Source organism: Sciurus vulgaris, assembly GCF_902686455.1.
Source record: "Sciurus vulgaris genome assembly, chromosome: 3".
NCBI lineage: Eukaryota > Metazoa > Chordata > Mammalia > Rodentia > Sciuridae > Sciurus > Sciurus vulgaris.
In genome coordinates this window covers 177,787,413-177,811,387 of record NC_136463.1, presented here as the reverse complement: position 1 = coordinate 177,811,387, position 23,975 = coordinate 177,787,413, and the positions used below count along the sequence as shown (strand labels likewise).

General features: G+C 39.4%; 1 protein-coding gene across 2 annotated transcripts in view; it reads right to left on the bottom strand.

Annotated features, from left to right (window-relative positions):
* Nucleotides 1-23,975, bottom strand: part of RHBDD1 (rhomboid domain containing 1) — a 134,451-nt gene that overhangs the window by 68,982 nt on the left and 41,494 nt on the right. For both annotated transcript variants that reach the window (XM_079132651.1, XM_079132650.1), the window contains 2 exons: nt 6,365-6,453; nt 4,388-4,444 (listed from right to left, as the gene is read on the bottom strand). In XM_079132651.1, the coding sequence (XP_078988777.1) occupies nt 4,388-4,444; nt 6,365-6,453 (146 nt within the window). The remainder of the gene's footprint in view (nt 1-4,387; nt 4,445-6,364; nt 6,454-23,975) is intronic.

The window sequence follows — 23,975 nt, the reverse complement described above, 5'->3', positions numbered from 1 at the left end:
AAGCCTCCAAATACTCATGCATATACACAATGCATATGTCTATGCAGATTTAATTGCAGGTACGCTAGCAATGATTTTAGGCAACATTTTCTTGCTATATAAAAACATTTTTCTTCGTGTTATTTCTTATTTAAAAGCAACCTAGCAGTGCCTTAATGAAATAAACAAAACAACCCTAAACATCTGAATATTATAAAACCTAATTTGGTATTGTCAAAAAGTGGGGAGAGGGAATGGGCAAGTTTTGGTGGCTTAAGTCAAAAAGACTGGTGTGGTTAAAAGTTCTATATCCTCAGTCATAAATCATCAACAAGACCAAAAATCCCATCAATATCTATTATGATGAGAACAGGTCTCCTAGGATCAAAAATTTTCTACAGCTGTTCTGTTGGCCCAATCAGATGTTTTTAAATCTTCATAATAAACATTCCTGAAAAACCTAACAATCAAACACTTAAGATAAATAAGTTTAAATTATAACCTGCGATGAATACTCATTTAATGTTCTTTTTTAGCTATATACTTTGGCTCTGTAGTAAAGGAAACTCTGGTTATCATTATTATATTAACTACTCCATCTGTTCCTTATACACATACCAGGATTTCATGGCAAAGGAGATCAAGGAACACCACAAGATTAGAAAAATTGGTAACAGCTTTTTAAACATTCATGAGATTCTTTGACCTATAAAGACTTTCCCAGCAAAGGATAGCCATATTGCAAATAAATCATTACTCGTAAGAGGTACACATGCTCTCATAAAAGTTCCCCTGATGACCACTAGCAAGGTCACCTGGCTTTCTGTAGCTCTGCCTTTGAAGAAATCCAGTCACTTCACAGGAAGGAATGTAAATATGGCAATCTTACAGAGGGTTAGAAAGAAAGGTAAAAGGAACATGTATTTTTGCCTTGAATTCTCTGGCCTGTACGTCTTCTGTGCCTACTCCTCTTCTATGTATAAAAGAAAAGGAGTAAGTTTCTCTGTTTCTGGGTTTTCGTTTGGTTTTTGGTTTTTTTAATGGAGTGTGGGGGGAAAAAAAGAAGATAGTAAAGACAGTGAGTGAAACTGCCCTATTTTATAAGATTAAATTGGCAGAGTGCCCATCTCATATCCCTGTACAACAGAAAAAGAAACAGTTAGGAATCAGCAACTTGTATCTTTATCCTAGTTCTACCACTAAATACCTGTGTGAATTTGGCCAACTTACTCAACCTTTTTAAGTCTCAATTTCCCAGATGTCAGGTAAGATGTGAGGACTGGGCAATCCATCAGAGTTTAAGACATGCCTGTACATTCAAGTACATTCTTCCTATTTTCTTTGACCAGAACAGCATCGCTGCTGCTTTAAGGAAATGAAAAACCTGAACCAGGAGAGAAGTTCTTTTTCCTCTGTCCACGTAGAATACTGTCTAAAGTGCCCTTTCAAATAACTGTAGTTACTAGCTTAGTCCATAACTACTCATCACACAGCTAGCCTCTTTAGGGGAGTCTACAGGTAGAAGCAGGTGAGCTAGATTGTCCAACAACCATTCCTCCACATCCGGATCAAGTTTCTAGAAGTTGAAGGATCAAATCAGCAGAGGTGAAAGCCTCAGAAGCGAAACCTTCATGGAGCACAGAGCATTCGTTTCTGTAGTCCCCACGCCTAGAGAACTCCACTCATCCAAGACGGTGACTTTGTTTCTGATTCCATTGAGTCATCTGGGAAATTTTTTCTTTTTTAAAAGTTTCAGTTCCTACCTCTACTTCCATTCTGATTTCATTGGTCCAGGGTGAATTCAAGGCATTATTAGGTTATAAAAGTGGCCTCAGATGACACTACACAGCCAGGACTGATAATCATGATCTAAAGCTTGAGAATTACATAGGAATAATAGCTTACCTAACTACAATACTGTCACACAACTGATTTATTTCTTCAGTGTCTCCTCAGAACATTCTGAATAATCCCAAACAGGCCTTTTCAGATTCTGCTTCCTCTCCCTAGAAAGCCCTTTCCTTCCTCTGCTCTCCTTAACTTCCAGCATTCATTAAGACCCAGTGCTCCATCTCCTCAGAAATGACCTCCTGTAAAGCAATTCCACGAGGCCTTCCCAGGCCGGACACTGACCCTCTAAGTTAATATTGCTGGACAGAACTTCTGCTTCTTCCAGGAAGGAGCAACTGGACTGGATTAGCCCTTCTGCCAAAATAAAGTAGGAGACCAGAGAAAATGTATTCCAAACACTGTAGACGCAATACAGAATCTGAATCTTGAGAAAAAGGAACTAGAGGCAAGGAGCCTGGAGGCACTTTCCAGGCTGGAGTGCGGGAGGGGAAGAAAGAGGAGCAGGGCAGGCACCCTGAGCTGAGAAACACCTGGCAGATCGGGGTGGGGACTGATTAGGAGATTAAAAACAAAGACAAGCCTTGTTAGCTATCAGGCCATCATTCTCCACCACCCATACCTTAGGCCAGTTTTCTACATCCCAATTCCTATTTCTGTTATTTCACTTTTCAAAAGTGTGTCCGTGCCTACATTTCCACTCTCTCAGACAGGCACTACTACTGTTTCCTTCTCTCTCCCTGTGTCCACTCTGGCACTCTGCACAACATGACCACTCACAAAATGCTACTGGGTGAGCCAGTCTCTGGTAAGAACACTGGGGAAATAAAGCATAAGTTAAATATTTGTGTACCTATGTGCAAACGCACACACACAGATACACAATAATTCTTTGGGCTAATATTATTTAAGCCAGGGGTCAAAACACTACAACTCAAGGTCCAAATCCAACCCAATGTCTATTTTTGTAGGTAACTTTTTACTGGAATACAATAATGCCCATTTGTTTATGAATTGTCTATTTCTGCTTTCATGCTACAAGGACAGTTAACTGGCTGCAACAGAAGCATATGACCAGTAAAGCCCTCAGAGCTATCTGGCCCTTTTTAGAATTTGTAGAAAAGAAAAATTTAGGTTAAAGTAGCTCTCAATTGACATGAATACACTATATATTATGAATACGTGCGAGCGCACATGCACATGTATTACAGCAATCCATTTAGGCTACTAAAACAAATAACCACCGAATGGGTGGTTTAAATAACAAACATTTATTTCTCACAGTTCTGGAAGATGTAAGTCCAAGATGAGGGTGTTGACAAGGTCAGTTCTGGTGATGAATGGTCCTCTTCTAGGTTGCAGATTGCCAACTTCTCATTATAGCCACACGTAACAGAAAAGAGGCTAGAAAGCTCTCTGGGGGTCCAATTTATATGGACACTAATCCCTAATTTCTTACCAAAGGCCCCACCCCCAAATACCATCACTTATTTCAAGATATAAATTTGGAGCAAGCACCTTCAGCCCATTGCATCAAGATACCCATCAGCTCCATAACCTGTAGCTTTAACACCTGTCTGCTGGTACTGGTCCAAGATACTATACTGCAGTTGCCTGGTTTGGTTTGAACATGGTTTGTCCCCTGGACTCATATAGGAGTTTAATCCCCAAAGTCACGTGTTAATGGTATTAAGAGGGTGGAAACAGCATGACAATGGCATTTAGAGGTGGGCCCTTGGGAAAAGAATTAGGCTTATAAGATCATTAAGGTGGAGACTCCATGACTGAATCCAGATGGCTTTTTAAGTTCAGAGACCAAACACATAATCACAAGGCACTCTGTCTTTCACCGTGTGATGCTTGTGCTGCCTTAGACTGCCAACAAGGCCACCTCCAGAACTGAGCCCAATGACAATATCATTATTTAGCTGTCAACTAAATAAACTTCTTTTGTTAAATTAGCCTGCCTCAGGTATTTTGTTATAGTGACAAAAAGTTAATACACTGCCTCAGGCTGAAATGTAAAGGCCTGAGCCTAAACCAAGTCTTTTGCTGTTATCAGGAAGTCCTTTCTAGCGATTTATGAAAGACATTTAGAAAAATATACTCTCTTCTTTAAGTCACATGATATTTATTAGAGGAATGCCTACATTAGCATCTGAGGGTAAGTATGAGTCCACCTGAATATGGAGATGGAATAGACTGTAGAGAACTGCACACCTGAAACCACGTTCTGACACTCTGCCAACAGTACAGTCTCAGGCTGAGAATCATGGTACCAGGTCTAGTATGAGTCTTACCATGTATGAGAAAGCTCATACCAATCAATCAGAAAGTTGTTTTGTACCATAGTTTATCTTATTCCCTGGTCTTCTCTGCTAACCCACCTGAATATGCTGCCAGGTTATCCCTCCCTATGTAGCTTCTAGGCAAGTTAGAGAGACAGTTACATAACACGTGAGCTACTCTACCACAGTACAAACCAGTATTATTTTAAAGTGTCTCTATATTGGTAAACACCATAATTTAAAAAATGTTAAAATTAAATGAAAGCACTTACCTGAACTATTAAAGTAGTATTGTTGTCCTGGGTAATATTGATTAGGGGAGAAAATGCCTAAACATAAAGGAAACAAGAATTTTAATGGTCGCCACAGGCTTAAACTATACTTCTTTCCAACAATTAGGAATTTCTTCACAACAAAGTCAGCATCACTTCAAATGATTCCTAAACAGTGAAAATAAACTCCCTTTTGTTTGGGGGCCAGGAGACAGGATGTTGGGGGTCGGGTAATGAAACCCTAATTTACACTCACTGTAGTTCCTTAAAGGTTTCTGTTGACTTAAAACAGTCCTTGCCTCACAAGGTACCAAGCCTGGGTAGTGGTGCCTCTGTACAAGCAGAGATGCTCTGGCTGAAGAGCCAGCCTTCTCTTGACAAGGGTGTGAGGGGAGTCATGCTCCCCACCCTTCCTAAGGGATCTTCTCCTTTCTGTCCCTATTTGGTGATTCAGCACAGCGGATGTGCAGAGGGGAAGGGCTGGGGCACCACCTCAGTGCCACCTTCCTCCTCCAGAGGTGTCAGGCTGCGGCCTCCACAGGCTGGGTCATTTTGTGATGTTCCTGTGTCACTTCAATTCTCAGTTCACTCTAGATCCGTTCTTTGCTTTACCAGAAAACAGGCAGAGAGTCCACAGGTTATTTGCAAACTGCCCTGAATATGTTTTGATTTTTCATATTTAATTTTCTGCTGTGTTACTTCAAAAACAGATTGATGTAAAAATATCTCAGTAGGAAACAGGCAAGTTTTTAAGGAGGAAAACTAAGAGTTTAAATGTTATAATTGTGGGAGAAACCCTGTTTAAAAATTAAACCAAGCACTTGTCTAAATTTTGTAACATGTCTGCAGAAAGCTTTAAGAGTCACTTAATCCTGAGTGAGACACACAGGAAAATGAAATAAAACAATGAGCTCCAGAGAATCATTTCTTTTCCTTTATCAGTACACATTACTTGATTTCCATAATTAAGTTGTATTGAAAAGACAATAAAACTGGACATTTTCATAAATGAAGTTTCGGCTGCCTCTTCCAAGCTTACACAAGGAAACATAGGAACAGGCAAATGCAAGAAAATGGGAACCCGCTTAGAGGCAGCAGTCTGTAAAAATCATCCCGAGGTAAACGCTGCCTGCTAATAGAGGCGACACTGCAGTGCCGAGAAAGCTTTCTAATATCATGAATATTATATGGTTCTCAAGAATACCAGTCATCGGCACAAACTGTGAAAACAAATTATTTATGGTTCAAGAAAAGGTAAAATAGTCTCAGAAGATTTTCCATGAATAAAAGATGAAATATTAGAACTACATGGTCTATAAAACAAGTGTTTGCAAAACAGTTTCCTCACAAGTCCAAACCAGTATAGCATTTTAAATTAAGAGGTCTAAAAATGCATTTATTTCTAAACAAAGTGTTTTCATTGAGCACCATTTTAAAGGAGAAACAAAGAAAAAAAAATAAAGGAAGAAAGCAGGAGTCAAGCTTCAAGCTATAATAGACACGGCTTGGCCATGCATGAATGTGTGTCTTGCCCACCAGGGACCTGCAAGTCACTCTGAATCCTTCAAAATACTAGCCTTGTCCTTCAGTCTAGGTCTGTTTTCTTTCTTAACTTTGCCTTGCACATTTATTCATTCATGGAATATTATAGAAAAATGTATTATTTTAACCTACTTTAGTTCTTTTCATTTTTGAGGAAATTAAAGTTTTCTGTAAGTAGCGTTAGGGTTGAGGTATAAATGGATGCCCATATCTGTTCCTTAGGAAAGCCTCAGATTTGAAATTTGGGTTTGCATTCACATCGTGGAGCAATGTGAGGAACAGCACTAGCTGTTTTATCTCTTGGTTTAAGAAGAAAAGATGAGCATGTTCGGGAATTCCTAAGCTGAACCATAAGGAGATTTGGGGTTGCTTCTGTTCACATCAAAATTAAGATGAACTTCCAACTTGTCATGCCAAAGGCATTTTGTTCTGTACCTGCACATGTTTCCATAATTTTCTTCAGAGGCCCCTGAGTGTACATTAGTCCAACAAGAATCCCAGCCAGATGCCCTGCGAAGGAAGTCCTAGGAGGGAAGGAGACCCTTTGTGAGTGTTTGTTCTGCTACTGATTAGAGACATTCTGTCTTCTCATTAGCCCAGCGCATGTCAATTAGTCACAGTCTGCAGGCTTTGTTCCACATCACATCTTTTATGCTGAGCAGCATTTAACTCAGACCAAAGAACAACATTTTCTACCTTAGGAAAAAAAAGTACAATGAATAACAACTACCACATGTTTAAAATGTAACACCCCTCCTGGACTAAGAAAAGTGGGTTGACTCTTCCAGAGCAGCAGAAACATTTTGCCAAGATAAGCCATTATATTTTTTGCAATTTTTCTCTGTACCTCTCATCGCAAAAATATCAATGGTTTTCTCTGTTGAGAATTAAATCTGGAACCATCCAGCCATAGGGGTGATGTCTGCATTTACAGCAGAGCAGACTGCTGCACTTTTCTATACCACTGACTAATAAGGCAGAAAGCAAATGAAACTCAGCAAAGAAACCAAGAAGCCCACATGCACCCCCCCACCACCAAATTTGTATTCATGTGTATCTTTCAGTCACCCAGAAAAAAGACACAAAAATGTATACTTCCCACTTGAAAAATGAGTTGAGGCAACGAATTCCTTCCATTCTTCTTGAACTAGCACCTAAGACTGGCAATCACTTAGAAAATTTTTTTCAAATGTACATTTCTACACCCTTAGAGACCTGTGGTACTGTTCAGGTTCCTTGTGAGCTACGAGATATTGCGACAGAGTTCACTGGTTAAACAATATCCCAGCAGAGTTTAAGCAGTTACTAGAGATTCTCTTAATGACCTCCACATTTTAGCACCAAGATGGGTCCGACACAGTGAGTTCCATCTGCCGCCTTCTGATGCCCAAATTCACCTTGATCTGGACTTTTCTTAGGTCTCACTTTTGTATCAGTTGCCAGGCTCCCGTCTCAGCCTTTCCACCATGCTGTGCTTCCAGCCCTCACAGGTTCCTGCCTGAACTGCTGAGAAAAGCCTAGGACGGGGCACAAGGCAGGCCCTCGGGGAGTACATGTTGAGGAGAAAGGAAAACCACCCAGCTGATGTTCCTGCCTGCCAGCTCTTGCTCTTTAGTGCACCCCACACACTTTGGTTATCTTCCTAAGACAGAGAGGGCAAATCACGTCACTGCCATCGGCTTGCTTACAGAGTACCGAGCATACACTCGAGGTCTCTGAATGTGAGGCCTTGCCGTTTCTTTCCTCCAACCTCACCACTCCCTACACCCACCGCCACACACCCCAAGCACTGACGAGTGACCACAACACTAAGGATGAAGGCTCCTGTCATAAAAATCCTGCCCCAGTTAAGAGTCACTCCTCCTTTGCCTTCCCCCAGAACTGATGCTTCTGTCTTTATTATAATACGCATCCAGTCTGATGGGTAGCAAGGTATTTACATGTTTGCTCCTCTGTCCACCTTCTGTCTTTCGATCTCACATTCAAACTCTCTGAGGGCGATTATGGTGTTATATACCATTACAAGCTCAAACACGCATGCCAAAAAATGCATAGATTTCCACAGCTTGTGGGGAGTGATTTCCCTTCTCCAGTAGGAGGGCAACTGAGAGTTAGCAAAGATCCTGACGTGAACTTTATGAAGAGTACGGTGATTCTTAAGTTTTCACACAGGTATTCCACATACATAAGGGAGTGCCTGGCACATGACAGGCACTCAAACAGGTATTGAATGAATGACTCAAGTGCACCAGAATTTTTCATCAAGAACTTTGGTAGGCAAGTTAAAGCCTAATGGTTTAAACGAACACACTTTGCCTTCTGCAATAGTGACACACAGGGGACGGCCCCAAGATGCCCTGGACAGACATCAGTTATTGCCATTGTCTCAGAACCGTGGAAAGATCCATTGGCTCTCAGAAAAAGAACAGGCAGTGAGGGAAGAACACTTGAAAAAAAGATGACCAGAACCTTCTGTGGACAGACAAGTATCACTGCTTGTTCCCATCAGTCAGTTAAACATCACCACTGCCCAAACAAGCCCCTGCACACTGAAGTTACACACACACACACCACAAACACAACTGTTCCCTCAGGACAGTGGTTATTTCCATCAAATATATCTACCTCACAGTATATATAACTAGATAATGACAATATAGGATTGGACACTGGTTTCCCATTTCCTGGAAAGAACAGTATGAACTCTGCTCTGCTTTAGCCACCCCTCTAAAATAAACAATTGTACTGATTTTATTCTCTGTTCAGGCTAAATAAAACCCTCCATCAAGTTCTAAAAATGGAAAAGAAAGTGGTAGTCTAAAAGATACAAAGAAGGCAGGGTCAGATTTTTTAAAAAAATGAGAAACATAAATATTCAATTTAACTGAAAAGAATTTAAAAGATCAAAATTTTTAAACTTTTTAAACCTATCTTCATGGTGAATCATGCACTATAAAATAACATGGAAGAAAATTTCAATTTAAAATCCCAACCTACTAGACAATTAATCTTGAATCTCATTTACAATTTAGAGTACAATATAGCAAAATGAATTTCTTATCTGTCTAAATGGATTTTCAGAAGTTTGAGTTATGATTTAATTGCCCTAATATAATTGAAAATAACCAGGGAAGGGAGACCAGCCAGCCAGAGAACACCCTGTATCATCTCCAGTATTCAGCATTTTCCACTGAGGCTCCATCTCGAAACATTTAGCTGTTCTTATTATGTCATTTAAGCTCTATAAAGGTGTTCCTTTTAAAAATAAAAATACGAAAAAATTATAATTTTATTCAATCAAAACTGAGAATCTCATTACACAAGAAAAAGGGAAATTCCCCCAATGCTAAAGGAAATGCAACTCTTTTATTTTTGGTACTAGAGATTGAACCCAGGGGCACTCAACCACTAAGCCACATTCCCAGGTCCATTTTTGTATTTTACTAGAGACAGGGTCTCTTGAGTTGCTTAGCCCCTTGCTAAGTTGCTCAGGCTGGCTTTGAACTCACCCTCCTGCCTCAGCCTCCCGAACCACCAGGATCATAGGTGGGCACCACTGTGCCCAGCTGCAACTCATTTAAAGAAGTATAGTAACTTGCCATGCAGTTGATGATAACTATTTGACAAATCACCTCCCTTCACACTCTAGGACACCCATGTCTTGAAAGAGGAAATGGACCTGCAGAAAGTGCAAAACTGAACAGGGAGGATGGCTCCCCTGGCCCTAGGATTAGGACACTTTATCCCTGACCCCAGGGCTCTGTGGAGGCAAAGGAGGTCCTGGGCCTTCGGGGAAGAAGACACACGGGCGTGCTCTGATCAGTGGTTGGGACTAACCTTCAAAGGCAACAGCTTTGAAAACTATTATGACCATAATTATACATGCTAAACACAAGTTTTGAAGTTTTTCCTCTCAGAGAAATAAGCCTGCGACTTCTCTCGGTTCTTAGCTGTACATGGAAGCTAACACCCTAAGCCTGAATCCATCACAAAGACTTTCAGACATCAGTACTAATCCAAAGTGGTTATATATTCAACTAGAAAAATGTTGTCAGTACTCAAATCACTGCAAAGAGGCAGCTATTTATGCAGATTACTTAAGTTTGTTAACATACTGTCCAAATTCTTTGTTGTACCATTGCTTCTGTGATGGTAAGAACTATTTCTGGGTTCAGTTTCCTTCTCACTAAAATTCAACTTTTAGTAATTCTTTCAGTTAATGTTTGAGGAAGAAAAAACTCCTCTGGTTTTTGTGTATCCTAACAGGTCTTTATTTTAGCATTCTATTTTTGATGATAGGTATAGGATCTACTGCTGCTGGTGGTAAACATACTGTCATTCCTCTGTAGGCAATCTGTCTTTTCTTCCAGCTTTTAAGATTTCCTCCTTATTTTGGACATATTGTCATTATACCACAATCATTCTGGTTATAGGCTTGTTTGATTTAGCCTGCTTGCAATTTGCTGTGCTTCTCAATAAAAGGTCTCAAGTGTTTCTACAATTTTGGAAAATGTTCAGTCATTAATTTTTGTCCCATGGACCTCTAGATATGTAGTACTTATGTATTTCTTAACAACATATTTAAATATGCATTTATGAGAAAAATTTTAAAATTAAAATTATTAAAGATAAAACACTTCAAATCAATGTTGCTACTCATTTATAAGAGATAATAATGGTGAAAAGCAATTAGGTTAAGATATCATTATGGGGCTGAGGTTCTTGCTTAGTGGTAGAGCACTTGCCTCTCACATGTGAGGCACTGGGTTTGATCCTCCGCACCACATAAAAATAAGTAAATAAAAATAAATAAAGATGTTACATCCATCTACAACTAAAAATATTTTTTAAAAAGATATTATTATGGATTTCAGTTATGCAAACTACATGCATATCATTAACGCCAACAGTATTCTTTCCCATCAAGCCAACATAACTGATCCTTAACCCTTTTAGAGGTTATTTTTAAGGTTGAGCTAAATGGTTATGCAAAATGTTCCTGCTCTCACTGTTTAAGACTAAAAAACTAGAGCTATGACTGAAAGTTGTGACAAGCTATAAAGGTCCTCCTCTGTTAAATAGCAAATTCTTTCTACAGTTGAAGAGGCTGTCCTCTCAAGCATGGCTCAGAAAGCAGAAAATGTATTACTCTAAGACATAATCTCATGGTATATGCAGCACAAATGACCTCATTAAGTATGTAACTTGCTGGAGAGACAGTGTTGGACAAGATAAGGGAACAAGGTAAGGTAAGAGTCAGTCAGTGAGAAGCAGGCTATTGTACTTTCCATAATTTCTTCCTGTAAAAGCTGTTAATATCAGGTGCGGGACTGGGCTGACCAGAATCTCTGGGGTTTGTGGATCTTAATAAATGGTCCTAGATTAACAGCAGCATAACAAGATACAGTGAGAATTTTTCAGGTTTTTGCATATTAATGCCACTAGGGAGGTTCTTGACAGGCCTGCTTCCTCCCAAGATATACTGTTCTTAAACCACCTGTTTCCTGTCCTTTTTGCCTTCTTCAACCACTATCGCAGCATGGTCTTTGGCAATGGAAACTTGAGAGGGACTTGCTTTATGTGCTTTCTCTTCACTATGCCTCCCTGGCTCTCTCACTCCCACTACCTTTAGCCACAGAAGCAAAACCAGTGACTTTCCAATATGACATCTCCCAAAGTGGATTTGTTGGCAATGCACTATTTTGGTTTATTAAATATGGCACCAATTGCATACATGGAGCTGGGAACTGACCACTGACATTTACTTGAGGTACAACCATGATCTGCATAGAATCAACAGCCTAAAAAAAAAAAAAAGAAAAGAAAAAGTTAAGTCTCTTTCTTTTACAAAAAGCTTCCAAGATAATACATGATGCCTAGGAACTCCTTGGCTCTCAATTCCATGCCCTACACATGCAGCAAAACAATTCCTCAAACTGGTGCAAGTAAGTAGTATTCATTCATTCAAATATTTATTGACTAATATATACTCAAGACAAAAACCGTCTTTGCTTCCTGAAGTTTATGATCTAGTGTTTAGTGTCTAGACAGACACACACACACACACACTCACCCAATGAATTTTGGTAAGTGTAAGAAAAGTGAGTCTACTTTCCCCAAAGTCCCGTGGGATGGCTCCTCAAGGTGTCATCTGAAATGACATTGTAGGATTTGGAGTCAGTATACCCAGAGGTGGAAAGAGAGCTTCAGGCAGAGACAAGTATGGAACAGCAAGAGAATATAGTGTTCTGAAAAATACTGAAATGGCTCTTAGATGGCTTACCATAATAAACAAGGATCACAGGCAAGAAGTACTGCACGACATGAATTTGGACAACAGGCAAAATTCAGATCATACAGGCCTTATGTGTGGCAGTAAGAAATTAGTTATTTTTTTAAGTATAACAGGAAGCTACTAGAGAAAGTTAAACAGGATAACTGTGGGGACAGCATAGAAAGGGAGTGTACTAGGAATTAATTCCAGGGATACTTTTCCACTGAGCTATACCCCTGACGTTTTTTTTATTTTGAGGTAGGATGATCTTAAGTTGCTTAGGGCCTCACTAAGTTGCTAAAGCTGGCCTTGAACTTGGAATTATCTTGCCTTAGCTTTCTGAGTCACTGGGATTCTAGACTGCCTAACCACCTCCAGCTATTACTAAATTTCTTTAGAATCTGTGTCATTATTCTAATATCTGTCAAAACAAAATGAAAGGTTGTGTCAAATTAAATGAAAGCAACAAATGACATAATGTACAAAATAAATGAACCTCTCTAACAAAAGTTAAAATTGGTGAAATTCGTAGTGAGCCTTGGATTCTATCCTCACCAGACATTTCCCTTAGCCAGACACAACCCTGTATCTTCCATATGCGATCTTGAGTAGAACCCATCTGCCCAAATCCTTCCATCTGCTCTACACCACACCATAACCATTCCTGCCTCTAGGACAATCCAGCAAAGCAGCTGAGAAGACGGGGCCGCCTGGTGTGACGCCTCAGTCCACAAGAGCCTTCCAGAGCCCTCCCACTGCCTTGCTCATGAAGCTCTCTGGCTTAGGCAGTCTTACCCTTATCCAGCCCATTTTAACAACTGTGACGAGCATGTCTGTCTAACATGCAAACCCCATCCTAATCCACCAGCCCCTTAGTACCTCCCTAGTGTTTCGAGAATAAAATTTACACAAGGCTTGTAAGGCTCTTCATGTGCTTCTGTCTGACTCTCCAACCTTCTTTTTCCCTACTGCCAATCTCCAGAGGAAATGAGCCATTTCCCAAAAGCCACACTTCCACCCTAAATTTAGGACTCCGCATGAACTGTTCTGTTTCCTTTGCCTCCCACTTCACCCGGCTAACAAAACACCCCACTTGGGTCACAGCTTTCCCTCAGAACTTGTAAGAGGCTGCTCCTCCAGCTACTGCAGGATCCTCTGCATTCTTCTAGCACTCTGGAATTTCTCTGGCTATCAAGTTGTCTGCCATTGTTTTGATGCTTAGTCCAGTGGCTTTCAACCCCATCACACCCAATGCCTCCTGAGAATCCAAATATTTAGTAATGCTCCCCTATGTGCTTGAAATGAAACTGACAAATAGCATAACTTATAGCCATACTTTTGAAAATTCAGATGCATACAAATGCAATCACAACATAAAGCTCTAGCTATAAAAACAAGAAAAAATATGCTGGGTACAGTGACACAAGCCTGAAATCTAGCTGTTCAGGAGGCTAAAGCAAGAAGATTGTTACGTATGAGGCCAGTCTGGGCAATTTAACAAAATTTAGGAAAAAAGGGCTGGGAATAGAGCACAGAGCAGAGCACCCCTGGGTTCAATCCCCAGTATGAGAGAGAGAGAGAGAGAGAGAGAGAGAGAGAGAGAGAGAGAAATAGTAACATAATAAAATAATATGAATTATAAATGCTTCAACACAATACTATCAGGAGACATACACAAAGTAGTTCTTTGTTTACCCTATGTATAGAATCTACATAAAAATGGGAATAACAAATGCAGGCAGTTACAGTTGGTCTGTGACTCAAACATCACACAATTCCAGCAGTGATGTGATCTTATGTGAGGATAAATAATTCTTGATTCCAAATAAAACAAAGCACAATTTTCCCTCAATTTACATTTATAATTCAATTTACAATTTTCTTGGAAATGTCATTATATAGGAAATCTATGCAAAACATTGTGTTTATATGAAAAGCACAATTCGGTTTTAGGTCCAGATAATCATAAACAGGTTTTTCACCTACATGACTGTCCTTTCAACAGACCAGGAATGTGCATGCACATGCATTAGAACCAGTCTTGGTGCAGGGGACTGTCCTGCAAGCTCCAAGACAGCAAATACCTTTGGCCCCAGCACACAAATGCCAGTAGCGCCTCTACTAATCATAATAACTAAAAACAACTCAGTAAATTTCCAAAATTCCCCCTAGGGACCAAGCCACCCATTTCAGTGGAAAACCACTGGCTTACAGAATATACTTATTAAATGTTTGCCAAATTGATGACCTTTAATCATGAGGCCCTAAAATATTTCTTTTCAAAGCACTCCTTGTGTGACTACACTATACACAAATTCCAAGGATTCCAAGTAAATCTACAACATATTGAACTGAACTGCACATGGGGAGTTAAGAGTATTTGAAAGAGGTCATGATCACTCCCATATTGCACTGTGGTGGAATAAATGCAACCTAGCATGTAAAAAGAATTCCGCCATCTGCTATTAGTATAGACAAAAATATTTCTGGACACCACATGAATGATTATTTGTACATCACCTCCAGAAAGTAAATATAAAATGAAAGAGAGGCTGGATTGTTTATACCCTGATTTTAACATGTGCTACTGTTATGAAGCAAACAGACGATGTTCTTGTGAGCTCATCCTTTCAGAAGGATTTTCAGAAGCAGTGCAATAGCTAGAAATTCCATGGCCCTTGATAGTCGGGCTTTTCAACATTACAGGTAGAGACTGACTTGGTTGACGTCCACTAAAGGGAGCACACAAAGAAAGGATGGTAACAAACAGTCTCAGATATGGAACTAACATCTACATTTTCCTCATATACATAAAAACATGAACGAATGGGCTGGTCTTCCTAGGTCCAAGTCTTGGTCTGCTGGTTCTCAACTCTAACTGCACATCCAAATCCTTTAAAAGGTTGGAAAAGTTCCTTGGGTCCCCCTCCTAGAAATTATGCAAAACTGCCTCAGGGTCGACCCTGACATTGTTTTGTTTATTCTTTGTGGTAGTAGTGTTTTTAACCTGCAGATACCCTAAAGTGTCAAGGATTGTTGATCTTAACCCAAAATTCTAGGGAGATATCAACTGCCATATCAGGTCAAAGAGAAAAACATTGTGAGAGCAGGCAAGACTCTGAACCTCACAATTTGCGGCACGGAAGTGACATCTGTTTCCCTTCTTGGTAAGTGATCTTACTTAACATATCCTAATGCTAAATGAGTAAGTGCAGCTTTGCAAATGCTGTAAATGTTTGCATATGTGTAAACAATCATATGAACTTATTTCAAAAGATTTCCAAGTTATTTGGACTTATAAAAAAAAGTCATATGGCCAAAGATGACAATGGTGAAGAGTTAAGGTGATCCTTGAGTCATCAGATTCAGCACAAAGACTGGGAGAAACACTGGATCATAAAGTTTACAGTCTGGTATTGTCAGGCCTCCTGCTTTGCTCTTCTCACAGGAGGCATCACAATACCAGACTTTGAAACACACTAGAGAGCTATCCTAACAAAAAACAGCACGGCATTGGCACCAAAACAGGCAGGAAGGCCAATGGTACAGAATACAAGACAGAGAGACAAACCCACATAAATACAGTTATCTCATACTAGACAAAGGCGCCATAAACATATGTTGGAGAGAAAATAGCCTCTTCAATAAACAGTGCTGGAAAAATTGGAAAGCCATATGTAGCAAAATAAAATCAGACCCCTATCTCTCACCCTGCACAAAAATCAACTCAAAGTGGATCAAGGACCTACACATTAAACCAGAGACCCTGAGCCTATTAGAAGAAAAAGTAGGCCCAACTCTCCATCATGTCAGCTTTGGAACTGAATTCCTCAACAAGACTCCAAAAGTGCAAGAAATAAAATCAAGAATCAATAAATGGGATGGTATCAAACTAAAAAGCATCCTCAAAGGAAAGGAAACAATCAAGAATGTGAAGAGAGTGCCTACAGAAAGCCTACAGAATGGGAGAACATCTTTACCACATACACCACAGAGAGAACATTAATCTCCAGAATACATAAAGAATTCAAAAAAATTAACAGCAAAATACCAAATAACCCAATCTATAAATGGATAAAGGAACTAAACAGACACTTCAAGTAGGAATATGATTAGTCGACAAAAATATGAAAAATTGTTCAACATCATTGGCAATTAGAGAAATGCACATTAAAACTACACTGAGATTTCATCTCACTCCAGTCAGAATGGCAATTATCGAGAATACAAGTAACAAAAAATGTTGGTGAGGATGTGGGGAAAAGGTACGCTCATACATTGCTGGTGGGACTGCAAATTGGTGCAACCACTCTGGAAAGCAGTATCGGAAATTCCTCAGAACACTTGGAATGAAACCACCATTTGACCCAATCATCCCATTCCTTGATTTATATTTTAAAGCACTTAAAATCAGCATACTCTAGTGACATAGCCACATCAATGTTTATAGCCGCTCAATTCACAATAGCTAACCTATGGAACCAATATAGGTACTCTTCAACAGATCAACAGATAAAGAAAATGTGGTACATACACAATGGAATATTATTATGCAGCCATAAAGAAGAATGAAATTAAGGCATTTGCTGGTAAACAGATGGAACTGGAGACTATCATGCTAAGTGACAAAGCCAAACCCCAAAAAAAACAAAGACTGAATGTTCTCTCTGATATGCGGATGCTAGAGCACAATAAAAGGGTGAGGGATGAAGAAAAGTTCATTGGATTAGACAAAGGAGAATGAAGGTAAGGGAGGGGGGATGAGAATAGGAAAGACAGTAAAATGAACTGGACAGAGTTTTCCTATGTTCATATATGAATGTATGACCAGTATAACTCCACATCACATACAACCACAGGAATGGGAAGTTATATTCCACGTATGTATAATATGTCGAAATACATTTTACTGTCATGTAGATTTAAAAAGAACAAATTTTAAAAAAGTTAAAAAGTTAGAATATAATTTTGGAAAAGGCAAGTTCTGTTTGTAGTTAAATTTGATATGAATCAAAATTCTATGAAAAATAGAAATGCCCCACCTACAACATGACTCAAAGACTTGAACATGCCATAAATAACCCCATTCTGCTTCTATTAGGACATTTATAAGGCATAGTGAAGGTTAAACAAGAGCACAGAAACATAAGCTACAAAGTTCTGAACACTGACCATTAGAGGTGAATCTGTGTAGCAAGGCAACCTACTAGGCTGAACATCAGGACAGAAGTGAGGCTGGGGAAGACACAGACCCAAATGGGTTCATCTTACAGCAGCATACAGTCAAAGAAGCATTCTCTCACCTCCAGTGGAGTCCCACAGGGGCAGAGAGTCCCTCACCTGTCAGCAGCTCCACAAAGGCATGTAACCTCGGTCAGCTAATGGGATAGCGACACCTCAAATCTAGAGCTGAGAATCTAGTGATGAGAGTCCAGTGAAGCAATGGCCAATGGCAACAAGTGAACAACCAGTTCTCTTAAGTTTTTCCAGCCTGGTCCTTCAGCATTCTCAGTAATTCGAGAAGTGACCGGATATCCTTCCAATAGGTCCTTCTGTAGTTATGTCTGCCAGAAGGAAATAGTGGCTCTATTTTCCTAGGCCTGCTACCCACAGGATGATGTCAAGACAGGAGGTGTTGGTGGTCAGCTGTCAGCATGTAGCAATCGCTCTTCTGAGAATGAAACTGTGGTAGACAGACTTTAAGATGATCACGGATGATCCCTAGTGGTAATCACGCCCTTCATAATCCCTTCACTCTGAGCATGGGTGGAACCTGTGACTTGTTTCTAAACAAAATACACCATGTCGCTTCCATGAATGTAGTATCAGATAGTAATTTCTGCTCCACTAGCAGATTCTTCTTTGAAGGAAACTGCCATATTGTGAGCTGCCCTAGGGAGAGATTCAAGGGGCAAAAAACTGTGGGCAGCCTCCAGCTGACAACCGACCATGAGGCTCTTGGTCCAACAACGCACAAGGAACTAAACTTTTCCAACAGATAAACAAACTGGAAGTGGATCTTTCCTCAGTCACACCTTCAGATGAGAACTCAGTACTGACTGATATGTGTGTTGCAGCCTTGTGAAAGCCTGAAGCCAACAACCCAGAAGAGCCATGCCCACACTCCTGATCTACTACAAAAGCTGAGATAAGAAATGTGTGGAGCCCTCAACCCATAGGTTTGAGAAAACTTGTTACATAGCAATAGTTAACTAAAACAGAGGCCAAAATAAGGTGGTGAGGTGGGGAGATAGGGCCAGGAGACAGAAATAGAATCATGACAACTTTGAGTCCCTCAATCTTGTCATATGTAAAGTTCCTGAAACCCTAATGGTCATCACCAGAAATTTTAACTATGCAAGCCAGTGAAGATCCTCTTCTTTTAAACTTTGCTGAGTTTCTTTGAATTGTAATCCTGGCTACGGTGAAAAAAGATGACAGAGGCATTATAGAACCAGTAAGACTCAAATTCTCAGAGAGAATTCTGCTATATACTATACTCCAGCGTAGGCTAAGACTACAGGAGGACGAAAAGACTTGATTCATTCTAAAGCGTCAATAAGAATGTTACCACAATGAAGAAATATCAACCCAGATGTTCAAGGTGCCACATTAATTCCCAGAACCTACCCCCTTTTATTAGATGCAGCTCCATTCCTTATATGCAGGAACTAACATTTCAAGAGAGGAAATACATATAAAAGTAATCCGCATAAGGTCCGACACATTATAGATGTTAAACAAAACAAGCCAAAATTCAATGTTACTTTTTAAAAAACAGAACAGTAACACTATTTTTTAAGTACTTGTTTACTATCTCTATTAAAGAGCTCTTTGAAAATCCATGGCTATTTTATTCAGTATCTGTTAGCAGATACTTGATGTTTTGCATAGTTTCAGAAGACTGATGTGCTCTCACTGGCTTCAGCTTTACCAGCCTCTCCACTTGTACCTACAGATGGCAATTCAGGGACACTGAAGTGACAACAGTCTTCCTACCAGCCAGACACCAATTTTAGCACCTTCCTTATTACATTTTTATTTATTTATGTTTATTATTTTTAATTTTTTTTATTTTTACAGACTGCATTTTGATTCATTGTACACAAATGAGATACATCTTTTCATTTCTATGATTGTGCTCAACATAGATTCATACCATTCATGTAATCATAAACGTGCATAGGGTGATGATGTCTGTCTCATTCCACCATCTTTCATACCCGCCTTCCTCTCATTTCCCTCCACGTAATCTAAAGTTCCCCCATTCTTCTCTAACCCCCCACCCCCCACCCCCATTATATATCTTCATTGACTTATCAGGGAAAACATTCAGCCTACGGTTTTTTGGAATTGGTTTATTTCACATAGCATGATATTCTCCAGTTCCATCCATTTATTTGCAAATGCCATATTAGTCTTCTTTATGGCTGAACAATATTCCATTGTGTATATATACCACAGTTTTTTTGTTTGTTTTTGTTTTTGTTTTTTTGGGGGGTGCTGGGGATCGAACCCAGGGCCTTGTGCTTACAAGGCAAGCACTCTACCAACTGAGCTATCTCCCCAGCCCTCTCCACAGTTTTATTAATCCATTCATCTGTTGAAGGGCATCTAGGTTGGTTCCACAATCTAGCTATTATGAAATGAGCTGCTATGAACATTGATGTGGCTGCGTTACTATAGTATACTAATTTTAAGTCCTTTAGATATAAACTGAGGAGTGGGATAACTGGGTCAAAAGGTGGGTCCATTCCAAGTTTTCTGACGAATCTCCACACTTTTCCAGAGTGGCTGCACCAATCTGCAACTCCACCAGCAATGTAAAATGTGCCTTTTTCCCCACAACCACACTAACATCTATTATTGTTTGTGTTCTTGATAATAGCCATTCTAATTAGAATAAGATGAAATCTTAGAGTTGTTTTAATTTGCATTTCTCTGATTATCAGGGATGCAAGGTTAGTTCAACATCCAGAAATCAATAAATGTAATTCATCACATCAACAGACTTAAAGTTAAGAATCATATGATTATTTCAATGGATGCTGAGAAAGCATTTGATAAAATACAGCAGTCCTTCATGCTTAAAACACTATAAAAAATAGGGATAGTAGGAACATACCTCAACATTGTAAAGGCTATGCTAAGCCCACAGCCAACATCATTCTAAATGGAGAAAAACTGAAAGTATTATTATTATTATTAGTAGTAGTAGTAGTACCAGGGATTGAACCCAGAGGTGCTTTACCACTGAGTCACATCCCCAGCCCTTTTTTATATTTAATTTAGAGACATGGTCTCGCTAAGTTGCTGAGGGCTTAAGTGGCTGAGGCTGGCTTTGAACTCGCAATCCTCTTGCCTTCAGCCTTCTGAGCCACTTGGATTACAGGCATGCACCACTGCACCTGGCTTTATGACCTTTTTAATTCCCATGACAAGTTCATGAGATGGGAACTGTTATTGGCCTTACTTCACAGATGAGGAAATAAGATGTAGAAGTAATTGAGTCAAGTGTCCAGAGCTATGAAACGGAGAGCTACAAGGAAGTGAGAGTGGCACTCAAAAAAGGCACACTGAAAGAAAAGAACGCGGTAGTAAATCCGTCCCCACTACTCCCTCCCCGACGGCCAGAACTTCAGCCAGTCTTTACTTGGTTTCTGTGTGCCTGGGAAAGTACAATTAGGATTTCTAATCTGCAACAAGGAACATCAAAACAAACAAAAGTATGATAGAAGCCATATAACTGTTCATGTAACACAAGCCTAACAATATAATGATCATGTTTTAACCCACAAAATACTTGCAAAAAATAATCTACTCTGATTTCTAATTTGCATTCAACACAATTTTATCAAAAAAAAAAAATGCCATCTTCAACCTTACTGAAAGATTTGTTTCACCAAGTGGTTTTAATCTCCTTTACTACTGAAAATCTTTGTGGCCCTTTCCACGTCTAATCCGTGTTTTACTGTTGATTCTTAGCTGACCCTTAAAAAAGGTCAACTGAAATTAATGTGCAAAAAATCTGTGAAATCCAGATCAAAAGAATCTTAGAATAAGTGGAAGACATAAATAAATGGGTGGTCCACCTGTACCCAGATGAGTGACAACAGCTCTGATGAGTCCTTTTCAGACCAAACAAACAGAATACGCTGGTCCTGCAGCACGCAAAATACCATCACACACACAAGTGTGTGAAACAGTGCATAATTAGCATGCTCAAGACATTTGCTAGCAATCATATGCAGGGTACTCAGAGACACTGGAGTGGAATTTATGAATTTTAAATGAACTTTTACAGTTTCTTTGGGAAAATCTTTAAAATTACTGCTGCAATGCAAAAAGCTTTAAATTTAATGTTTCAAAACAGGTGTTTCCAACTTTTTGTGTCTTACCATAACCCCTTTGTGGCTATGATTTCAGTCATTTCCTAGTCCCTACAAATACACCTTAAATCTTTTGTCATGAAAATAATTTAATTCTGAACTCAGAGACCCTCAGATGATAGATTTGTTAACCCCTGAACATAACCATTATCATTCATGTAAAAATACCTCATTGAGGAAAATAACTAAAATATAATAGTCATAATAATAGTAGTGATTAAAAAAAAACCTGTCTTAGGGAAAATCACAGTTCTTTATTACCCTTTGGCAGGAGGAAGAAATGTACACATCATTATGCATTTCATTTAGCCACAAAAATGAGTTTTTCTTTGTCACACCCTGAAAAAAATACCAGGCACAGGAAAAGCAGGAGAAAGATAAGAATGGTGAATAATGAGTCAATGGGAAACGCAGCGGCTACCACGCATGGCCTGTGACCCTTTTCACTTTTTCACTGATGCCTGAATCAGGGAGGGAACTCTTAATATTCTTCCAGTGCTGCTCACCCACTAAGTGGTGGGACGGGCCACTTAGAAATCAACTCTCACTCGAAAGGAAGCATCTCTTGTATCTGCTGTCAGACAGGACACGGGAGGCAAGAACCGGGAAGGGTGCCACAGGACTGAGCATCGGGTCAGCTGCACAGGCAAAGGCAGCTGTTAGAAGCCGACTTCACCAGCTGACTTGTGCAGCACTGGCTGAGACGACGTTAAGGCAATTCTCTCGTGGGAAAATGCCGAACCAACAGTATGGCAGATTTCCATTAGCATGACCCTAGTTATTAGTAAAAAGATGGATCAGAGGGTTCATTTTTAATTCAGAGCCTCTACTTGTCTATTCCATACAAAAGAGCACTGCGAGTTTATAAAGTCATTTTCCTGCTGCCTGCATAGTACTGAATTATTTAAAACTCATTTGAAAAACACACATACACCTGACAGTTTTTAAAATGCTGTTTGACAATAGCATTTTCAACATCTATAAAAATATGTGCTAGAAAAGCAGATTCTGTACACACTATCTTTCATTAGCAAGTCCTATGGTATTTTTACCAACTGGTGCATCGCACTTCACAAAACAGAAGTGTTTAACAGAAATAGGAGGAAATGTGACCCTGTGTTCAGAGTTCATATTATGTGGTATCTATTACACAGAGAATTTATACCACCCTCAAAATCTGTATGTCGGTTACACTGAGTAATCCTCCCTCAAAAGTTATAGAATTATGAACTCTCAATGAACTGACACCGTAACTGAGTGCTCCCTGGGTAAGAATTCATTCAATATAATCCACAACCTGGGACAAAACTGAAGTTCTGATACAGCAATTAGAACACATCAGAGAAATTCAAGGACTTCTTAAAGATTATTTGTTAAATACTGTTCAAATCATGAAATTTCAGTGAGCTCTTCTTTTAAAAGAACATTAGGTTTTAATATTAATTTAAAACTTAAAAAGAAAAATCCGAACCAACAGAGACTCTTCTATAAATAGCCTTAAAAGTTATTCCCCTCAAAATACATATCTTTCTTAAAAGTAATCTTGCTTCCTCTATATTTGTGGCTATATCTCCTGTTTCCAAATCTGCTTTGAGTTTTCTTTCTTATTTTTAAAATTAAACCTGCCACAGGCTTGTCTACTTGATTGATCTTTTCAAAAATATGGCTCTTCGTTTATCAATTCTATCATATTCTTTTCAGTTTAGTAAATTTTGCCTTTTTCATGATCAACTCCATCTTCTAATCTCAAGTTTACTTTGCTCCTTCTCTAGCTTAATAAAGGCTTAGGCTATTTACCTTTTAAACCTTCTTGCTATTTAATTAAAAGCACTTAAGAATTTGCCATGGCCTTATGTTTGATACATAATGTTCTTATGGTTCATTTCTGAAGTTATCTTTTGAATTTCCTTTTAATTAGGGAGTCATTACAATTTCCAAGTGATTGTTAGTTATTGGCATTATTTTACCTTTCTTCAGATATAGGGCTTTAAGTCATTATCATCCTGTGAGGTAAGAATGTGCCCTATAAGATCACTGCATTCTTAGGAGATGACCAAGGCTGCCTCCATGCCTCATTTTGGATTCTCTGTGGGATAAGCAGAGTCCCTGAGGCCAGGCACTCCTAGCACTGAGCTGGGGGCACTTCCTTGTCCTCCAGTTGTTGAGATGATTTTCAAAGCCTCTTAAATGCTCAGCTTTCCCATTTCTCATTTGAATCTCAGACTTTGCCTTCAGCTGTGCACTGAGTGACTACCCACTCTAGACTTCTGGTACTGGGTCGCTAACTGAGCGATCTGTACTTGGGTCTTTGATCTTTGGACCAGCCACCCCAACTCTGGTTTCACTCTGCCAACATGCACTGATATGTGCCAACCAGTGTTAG